Source organism: Pteropus alecto, unplaced genomic scaffold (genome assembly GCF_000325575.1).
Source record: "Pteropus alecto unplaced genomic scaffold, ASM32557v1 scaffold98, whole genome shotgun sequence".
Lineage (NCBI taxonomy): Eukaryota > Metazoa > Chordata > Mammalia > Chiroptera > Pteropodidae > Pteropus > Pteropus alecto.
The window spans coordinates 13,903,324-13,912,967 of NW_006443570.1; the positions used below are offsets into that span (position 1 = coordinate 13,903,324).

Here is a 9,644-nt window from a genome sequence, read left to right on the forward strand (position 1 = left end):
ACTGCTAATAGAAAGAAAGGCCTACGTGACCTGTTAAATCTCACCCCACTTCCACTTTCAGTGATGCTCCCAGGACACATTGAAAACTCAGTTGCAATTGAGAGTTTCTGCCTTGCTATGGGATGGGGCCACATGACTAATTTCTTTCCACATAATTTTTCTTCCTACGTGTGGTTTCTGCATATGCTTGGAAAGTCACGTAGACAAAGGAGATACCTTGGTTCAAAGTTGAGATTATTGCCCATATGTTTTATATATTTTTATTCTTGTGATTTCAAGGATTTTATGCTAGGGAAAATACGGTGTAATTTGCTAAAAAAAATCTTCATTATAGCAATTTTTTGTAAAATAGTAAAATTGGAAATAATAAAAAATTAGAAACAACTTATATTTGTCCCATATTAGAGGAATGGTTAAATAAAACATGGTATGGTAATTGGATAAAATATTATACAGTCATTGAAAATGATTACCAGATGTTTTTTTATTGACATATTTGGGAAGATACTTATGATATGTTGTGTTTTTAAAGCAAAATATAAAATTGAATATACTGAAAAACTTTTCAGTATAAAAAAGTACTATTTAGGAAAAGAACAGAAGAAAATCTGCCAATATTTTGACAGTGTTTGTTTTTATATTAAGAATATAAAAGCTTCCCTTCCTTTTTACATCGTTCTCTGCTTTCCAAAATTTCTATGTGAATGTTTTGTTAAGCAGAAAAAATAGGCAATTACTCTTATTCTTTTTATTTTTTTTTCCCTTTTTAGACCTCATATTCATTCTTCAATAGAAAATTAAACTAGGTAACTTCTTAGAGCTCCCTTTTTACTTTTTATTTTTAAATTATTATTATTATTATTATTATTATTACTACTACTATTACTATTGATAGAGAAATTTCAAAAGCATTTCTGTTAGCATGGAGAAAAGATCATAATGCTACTATTTAAAATGGTAATGCGGTCTTAGTCAATGCTATAAAACACAGGGTTAAATTAAAATGCTCAATATGAAAAGAGAGGAGATTACAGTTGTACTAGTTACCTACATAGAAAACTCAAAAATTATCAACAAGAGCTCCTTTTTTCTAATAGTCTTATAATGTATGAAAGCTGCTACTTCATATCTTATTTTTTGTAGTAAGGATGAGCTTTTAAGCAACTGAGAAAAAAAGGAGAAGGATACCAGTAAGTAATTTAGGCTTTTTGAATAATAGTAGAGGATCTGGGAGTGGATTCCAAGAAGTGAAGGAAATCTTTGTCATTTAGGGAAATTACTGTAAGTCCACAAATATGTTTTTCTTAATTAGCTTTCTTCCCTGTCCTCATATAGCTCTATAGCCTGTGAGTTTCATAGAAAATATAGTCAATAAAAGTAAACATTCTTTACTGGCATTTGTGGTAAAGCACCTTTGGTAGAGATAATAGAGATAATGTTTAACTGGCTTAACTGGCTCTGAGAAAAGAGACACTACTATATATGATGTAATTCTTTCCCTTTTCTGATTTCAACAACCATGATACAACATTTAAAGGTTTGTTTTTTTTTTTTCATTAAAAAAAAAATTGTTTCGAAACATTCGGTTTTTCCTTTTCTGAAAGGAAGGGTTTTCTCCCTTTTTTAAATGATTTTATTTTGGAACGGATGGTGATACAGTGCTAAAATTCTTAATTGCATAATCAACCTCAACCGTCATAGTTTATAGAGTAGAAGCATTTGACAGCCTGTGACTCAGCCATCCTCTCATTTAGGGAAAATGTTGCCTGGAAATCTGTTTTAAACTGAGTGTCATGGGATGTGCTAGTTTGTAATCTAGGCAGCCCAGTGTTTCCCTTGTAAAGGGAAACCAGGGAAACCAGAGGGAAATTGTCTCAGACAAAGAGAACCAATTCATCTTTGGAAGGGAGGAGTAATAGCTGGGGTGATGGACATGTGTGTGACCTTTGCCAGAAAGGGAGGCATTCATTGTTGGATATGTAGTCTGAGCTCCACCTTGAGATAAAAAGATCCGTGTGTGAAGTCTCACGGTAGCATTTATAGTCCTGATACTATGCCCCACTCACCCTGGTTCTTGATTGCTTTATTAAGTGACAGCCAAGAATCAGAGAGGGAAAAATTCTTCCTCTTCTGTTGCATTCTAGGTCCCTCTTTCTCTCCCTTGTGATTCCATGCCACCTCCAACACACATCCTTACACATCGACCCCTCCCACCCCCTTTGCTCTCTCTCCTTTCCTTTGTTTACCATCTTCTTGCTCCAAAGCCTACCATGCTGGTTAATAGGACCACAGAGGTTTGGGCAGGTATTGGGGGCCTTCTCAACAAAATCAGGCTCTTTTGAGCCTGCCATTTCTTTTATTGTAGTCTCAGATAAAAGAGCCCCCGTGAGGCAGGAGACACATGATAATGATACACATAGTATTCTGATAACTCTATGTTATATGGTGTCAATATTCAAATGAGTTGTGTCCTGTAGGGGGTAATGCTCTGGTGTGTTATCTTCTCATGGTGAGCTTTTCTGTACTTTTCTTAGTTAATTCAGATCTGGCATCTGTGTTCCAGTGATATTATTTCTCCTAGCCTCTGTAAAGCCTGCAGTGTACTAATAATGTCCTATCTTTCTGGTTAAAAAATAAATAACCTAATCGCAACACCCCTGGCTTGAAGGCCAGCTCACCTGTAAACTGTTTTAGGATTTCAAAATTGCAAAATAAACAGGCGATTTTTTGTTTGTTTTTGTCATTTTGAAGGATTCAAATTTTTCAAGAAGAGCTATGGTCATATAAATAGAAATTTGATCTAGGATGTTATTAATGCGATATTTGTGAATAAATGTACATAATGCTGTATTTGCTCTAAGACTCTAGCTTGGGTTATATTTTCTTTTTCTTTATGGAGAATAAAATGAGAGTGAGTCACCTAGAGGATGATGGTTAGCCAGGTGACCATTTTAAACTCCCTCCCTCCCACCCACTCACCCTTCTCCCATTCTGCATTTCCCTCCACTTGCAGGTTGTAGATGAGCACGAAAGTGTGGAACAGAGTCGGCGAGCACAAGCTGAGCCCATCAACTTGGACAGCTGTCTCCGTGCTTTCACCAGTGAGGAAGAGCTAGGGGAAAATGAGATGTACTACTGCTCCAAGTGTAAGACCCACTGCCTGGCAACCAAGAAGCTGGATCTCTGGAGGCTTCCACCCATCCTGGTATGTTACAGTCCTTCCTCTGAGAGAACAGAAGTTTGGTATAAGGGAAAGAAGTCATGAACAAATGGAGATTTATTATTTTTGAGAATAAAATCCTCCCTGCAGCAGAGCTTAAAATACTTTTACTATGAAAGATTTTTATGTTGCACACAGAGATTAATTGCTCTACAGAAATTGTGCTGGTTCCTGTTTCTAAAGAGCACACGGCCTAGAACGAGAGAGAAGTCATATAGACCAGTAACTACAGTTCGGCACAGTATGTGAGAAGTGCCACAAGTGGTACAACCTGGTGAATTTGAATTTCAGAAGAAAGTGAAAATGAATGCACTTTTGGCTCTAGGGAGAGAGGAAGCTTTAGGCTTACCCTTGGTGGACTGTAGAAGAACAAATGAGCCTGGAGCTTCCAGTTCTACTGTGCTTGGTCACATGGCCACAGCTCACTGCTGAGTTAAGTGTCTGTACACAAGCACACAAATGCACTGAAGCTAAGTGTTCTTTTAGATTTTATTTACTTCTTCCTTCTCTCTTCATGGATTAGGAGACTCTCCTGTTGCTTGTCAGAAGAGTTTGAAATGACAAATCTTCCTATTTGTTTAAGAAGGCTTTTTCTGGAACGTCTGGTGCATGTAGAGTCTGACTCTCGTGTATGCAGGGTTCCCATACATATGAGAATATAACTACCATGCCTTCCATTGCTTTGACGAAAACTCAGAAGCGTGGCCTTCTGGCCAAATGTCTGCAATTTTATATAGTTGGGGCAATCATTGTTTCCCTAGGGTTGCAGGTTTCCAAAAATTTGTTATGGCTGAACCAAGAAAGAAAGTTTATGCAGATTTCTACAGAAATTACGATTCTGTGAAAGATTTTGAGGCGATGAGGAAGGCTGCTATCTTTCAGAGTGTAAAGTGATTTTGGAATGGAAAGAATTTCTTTGAGTCACGTTCCATGGAATTTTGTCATTGACCTGTGTTCCTGAACTATGAAATATGAATATTTAGGCTAAGGAATAGTTTCTCTTGATAAATGGACAATTAAGAAATACTTTGGACAATAAAAAAAAGAGGCGGGGGCGCAGAGGAGGAAGGAAGGAAAGAAGGAAAGCTTTTTCCTTAAAAGACTGGAAACATCATAATAAGTGTAACTATAAGGCACTGGTATATTTTAACCAGACCTCGTATGTTTTTATTCATGTCTTCTTCCTGTTACTCTCTAAAACTGTGAATGTAGGTCTTTCTTTTCTTAGATCAGGACAGCTTCTCAGGGAAGATAACACAAGAAATTAATAATGTTGGTTAGCTAACTCAATGGGAACTAAGGGAAGGGAAGAAGAGGGCAGGCTTGGAGACAGGTAGGTGAGAGGGAGGACAGTTTTTTTGTTTGTTTGTTTTACTTGAGGTATAATTAACATGGAATCAAATGCATACATTTTAAATATCTAGTTTGATATATTTTGACAATTATATATACCCGTATAACAATCACATAAAACATCATGGAGTAAAGACATTTATAAAAACTATGTTTTTGAGCTCTTTAAAGACTAATGATGAGTAGATGTTATGTTGAGAGCTTGGTGGGCTTCTGTTAGCTTCACACGCCAGCATGCCTCTTAGGAAGGGAATTCTCCTTATATAAACAGTAAATTGTTAAGCATTTAAAGTAGAAGTCACCAGCAAAGATCTATGCCCTCTATAGAGAGCACAATAACACTGTTATGTAACACTAGAGGAATTCATCCTTCTGAAAAATAAGGGAGACTCTTATGCTCTTTAGGACCCCCCCATCCCCACCCCATTAGGGAAACTCCCCTGGTGGCCACCAAAGGATATGGAGATTAGGTGAGTTTCATCTATTAAAAAAAAAAACTCCATTTTTCTTCAAAACATTTAATATAGTCTCCTATGAGAGTATTTGTGAATGCATCTTCTGTGACATGGGAGACAGGTAGAGATCAGTGTGCATCACAAGCCTAGAAAGCTGATGAGTACATGCAAATAGACTCCTAGGATGTTGAAGAAATTTGGACACTTTTGGATATACACAGACTATGAAATTAGGGAGATTATCGTGTTAACCACATAGCTAGCTAATAATGGTCAGTGGCCCTACTGATAACTATGTTATGTAATAAAATATATTTTTTGAAAAAAAGATGTTAATGTTATTATATATTTTTTAATATTCACATGTATTAGACTTGGTTTTTTTAAATGTAAATTTTGTATCCTCAGAGCCCTTTAACCTCCCAAGTGTTTTCTACCTTCTCTTCTCCAGATTATTCACCTCAAACGATTTCAGTTCGTAAATGGTCGATGGATAAAATCACAGAAAATTGTTAAATTTCCTCGTGAAAGTTTTGACCCTAGTGCTTTTTTAGTACCAAGAGACCCGGCTCTCTGCCAGCGGAAACCACTCACACCCCAGGGGGATGAACTCTCTGAGCCCAGGGTTCCGGCTGGAGAGGTGAAGAAAGTGGATGCCCAGAACTCAGCTGGGGAAGAGGATGTGCTCCTGAGCAAGAGCCCATCCTCACTCAGCGCAAATATCATCAGTAGCCCTAAAGGTAATGAGGCCCGGGGGGGGACCTCATGGAGCCCAGACACCACCCCAAGGGAGGCTGCACGTTTTCCTCTGTGTTTCATTCTAGAGCAACAGCTTGGTGAGGTGGAAGGAACTTATCTGGAATCAGACCGATCTAGATTTGAGCTATGTGACTTTTAGCAAGAGATACAGCCTCCTTTAAATCTATTTTCTCATTCATAAAATGGAGATAATACCAAGTTCACAGACTGTGAAGTTTTCCTACGTCAGGAGTGAAGCACTTTACATGATGCCTGACATATGGTGAACATGAATGGTGGCTGTCATCCTGTTCCCTTACTGCAGAGATTGTTAAAGTATGGTCCAGGAACCCCTGCAGAATCCTTGAGACCCTTTCAGAAGTCCTGGGGGATCAGAACTATTTTCATAGAAATACTAAGATAGTTTTTGCCTTTTCACTCTTACCCCTCACAATTGAACAGTGAAGTCAGAACCAGCATGACGTGATGATATCACCAGTGAAATATGTGCTTGTGCATTGTGTTTTTTAGATTCCTCAGTTTTAATTTCTAATATGGTAATAGTAGATCTTACCCACATAAACAAAAGTGCTAGAGGTCCTCAACAATTTTTAAGAATATATAAGGAAGTGGGCTTGGGGTAGGGGTGGCAGGGGGTGGAGCTGTAACCAAAAACTTTAAGACCTACTGCCTGACAGGATTCTTGTGAGAGGTAGAGATAATGGTTTCCAATACCATGCCTAGCAATAGTAAGTGCTTAATAATTGATATTTTTTATCTAATTTTACAAAGAAAAAGAGTATGTATTTGTAAAATTCCTTAGTCTATTAATACTGCTTTAAACTAAATCTGACATATATCACTTTTCTGCTATTTTCTGAGTTCCTATATGGCAATTTACCTTTTCAGGACATTGCTGTCTTTAGGGGCTTTGCAGTAGGGAGATAAGAATGTAACTTCTTGGTTACATAATAGGAACTAAAGAGTAGCCAGTCAAGACTCCCCCGTCTTTACCTTTATGTGTGCATTTGTGAGATTGGCTTTAAAGTTAGCATTTAATGGCTGGTTTAACTTGTGGCATTTGGATGTATGAATCTTTCCTTCTCCCTTTGTCAGGTTCACCTTCTTCATCAAGAAAAAATGGAACCAGCTGTCCCTCCAGCAAAAACAGCAGCCCTAACAGCAGTCCACGGACTTTAGGGAGAAGTAAAGGGAGGCTCCGGCTACCCCAGATCGGCAGCAAAAATAAACTGTCAAGTAGTAAGGAGAATTTGGATGTAAACAAAGAGAATGGGGCTGGGCAAGTTTGTGAGCTGGCTGATGCCTTGAGCCGAGGGCACATGCTGGGAGGCAGCCAACCTGAGCTAGTCACCCCTCAGGACCACGAAGTAGCTTTGGCCAACGGGTTTCTTTATGAACATGAGGCATGTGGCAATGGTTACAGCAATGGTCAGCTTGAAAACCACAGTGAAGAAGATAGCACTGATGACCAAAGAGAAGATACTCATGTTAAGCCTATTTATAATCTATATGCAATTTCGGTAAGTTGTTTGTTGTATTTGATCTGCATTTTTCAGTGGTTTGTTCATTCATTTTCATTCTTTCATTCATCATTTTTTTCAGGGCCAGCCTGGTGATAGACAAAGTTAGCAACAGATATCTGGGCTTTCTGGATAGAATCCAAGATGCTCACAGAGAATTGCAGGAGATAGTCATGTAATCATTATAACTGAAATCACATGTTCAAGTTATTCACAATTGTGTGATCCTATGGAAAAATGTTTAGAGTTGGAGCTTTTGAATTTTAAATTTTGCTTTTTGTTTTGTTTTTGGGTAAAGGTTAAATGGTTCCAAAATATTCCTTCCCCATTACTGTCACTCTATAGAACAGAGGTTCTCAAAATATTTCAATGTGCCTCCCCCCCCCCCCCCCCAAAAAAAATAATATTCCTTCTTAACCACCTAAGTAATAAGTGTTTTCTTGATCGGATCCTAGTATTGTGCTCTGGCCAGAGTACTATTGACTACTAACATACCTCCACTTTCTTCTCTCTCACAGTGCCATTCAGGAATTCTGGGCGGGGGCCATTATGTCACTTATGCCAAAAACCCAAACAGCAAGTGGTACTGTTACAATGACAGCAGCTGTAAGGTAAATATCCCTTATCTTTGAATAAAAGAAACAGAAATGTCAACAGAGTTGGGAGACATTTATTGAAATAATGGACTTTCTCCTAAATAGGAATAGATATTTCTCTTAGAATCAGTATATAGATGCCTTTAGTTTTAAAGGAACAAAAATGATACGCAGAATAGGAAATGAAAACATGAGTAGTAAGGGAGGGAAAGTACTGGTTGATGAGAAAAAGTTCTTTTCAGCTGTTAGAAAATGTTTGAAGAGGGGGGTTTGTTTTTGCTTTTGTTTTTTTGTCATTCGTTTGACTTATCTGTGGTCAGAATATTTTCCCTAAAACAGACACTGAAAATAATGGAGCTTATTTTATGGGCAGGTGTGAGACAGCCAAAATATTAAGCCGATTGGAAGCAGATAGTTTTAGTAATTAAAGAAGATTAGTCCTCTCTGCCCTGGCAAGGACTAAGAGCCAGCAGAGTGATGGCTTTTTTATTAAAGGCTTTTCTTGCCTCTTTAGGAACTTCACCCTGATGAAATTGATACCGACTCTGCCTACATTCTTTTCTATGAGCAGCAGGGGATAGACTATGCACAATTTCTGCCAAAGATCGATGGCAAAAAGATGGCAGACACAAGCAGCATGGACGAAGACTTTGAGTCCGATTACAAAAAGTACTGTGTGTTACAGTGAAGCTACCACTCTGGCTGCTAGACAGGCTGGTGGTGAGGGAGATGACTCCCTGTAGCTGACATTTGGCAAAAGCGTCACTGAAAGGCAAGCTAAATGTAGTTATTTTATCCTGTGACCCTGAAGCACAAAATAAAAATCCTAATTAAAATAGCAGTTAACATAATAGTAGTAATAATTTTGTTTGGAAGTGTCTCACACAAGCTCTCTGGTAGAGAACTTTCAGGCAGAGCCCACCATTAGCCTGTAAACAAAAGGGTTTGGCACCAGCCACCTGGGACCAAATAAGAACTAAATTGTGCTTGTCCAGATATGAACAAATACGTAGTGAGTATAGAGTTTACCAGTAATCATAACAAAATACTAAGAATTTCCTTGGAGTCAAAATAAAACAAAAAACTTGTAGTGTTGTCTGGGGACGACATGATATGCTACCTCCTTTTTCCTGAAGTTTTATTCCATTATATTGATGAGACAGAGAAAGCAAGATCATGATGATGTGCAAAGGATTCTTATGGCATGGACACAGATTTTTCAATTTATTTTTTAAACTTTGTTCCCACTCTTTCTATGTCCTTCTTGCTTTTTGTTTTTGTTGTGTTTGTGATTAATACACGGCCAGTCATGGTGGCAGAGCCATATATAGTGGTCAGTCTGAAAGGGAGGCTCTCTTAAGAGCTGTGTGCCTTCTACCCAGGGCCTTGGTTGGGAGACCCTATAGAGAAAAAAAAAGCATACTGGGAAATCCAGCTAAAATGATCCTCCAGATGGAGGCATCATACTTTGGAGGATACTTCAAGTGTCCTCAAAAATGTATTCTACCCCCCACTGCTGAGTGTGGTTAGGGTAGTTGCCAATATTTGCACCATCTTCACATGCACATGTTGCACAAAGAGCTTCTGAGAAGGAAAGTGGCATCAGAGCTAGATGGTGTTCCACAATTAGTGGTTGTTCTTTTTCTTTGTTTCTTTGTTTTGCACTTTAAAAAAGGAGAGAATACATACAGATGTGAACTTCTCAAACTTGTTCATATTTGATGGCTGTAAGGGCTATAAA

The 9,644-nt window shown here is 38.2% G+C and overlaps 1 protein-coding gene across 1 annotated transcript in view; it reads left to right on the forward strand.

The window, feature by feature from the left end:
- USP32 (ubiquitin specific peptidase 32) overlaps positions 1 to 8,591 on the forward strand; it is a 171,637-nt gene extending 163,046 nt beyond the window's left edge. The window contains 5 exon segments of the mRNA XM_006924912.3: positions 3,014 to 3,205; positions 5,480 to 5,768; positions 6,883 to 7,307; positions 7,826 to 7,918; positions 8,418 to 8,591. Of these exon segments, the coding sequence (XP_006924974.1) occupies positions 3,014 to 3,205; positions 5,480 to 5,768; positions 6,883 to 7,307; positions 7,826 to 7,918; positions 8,418 to 8,591 (1,173 nt within the window).
- The last annotated feature ends 1,053 nt before the right edge of the window (positions 8,592 to 9,644 follow it).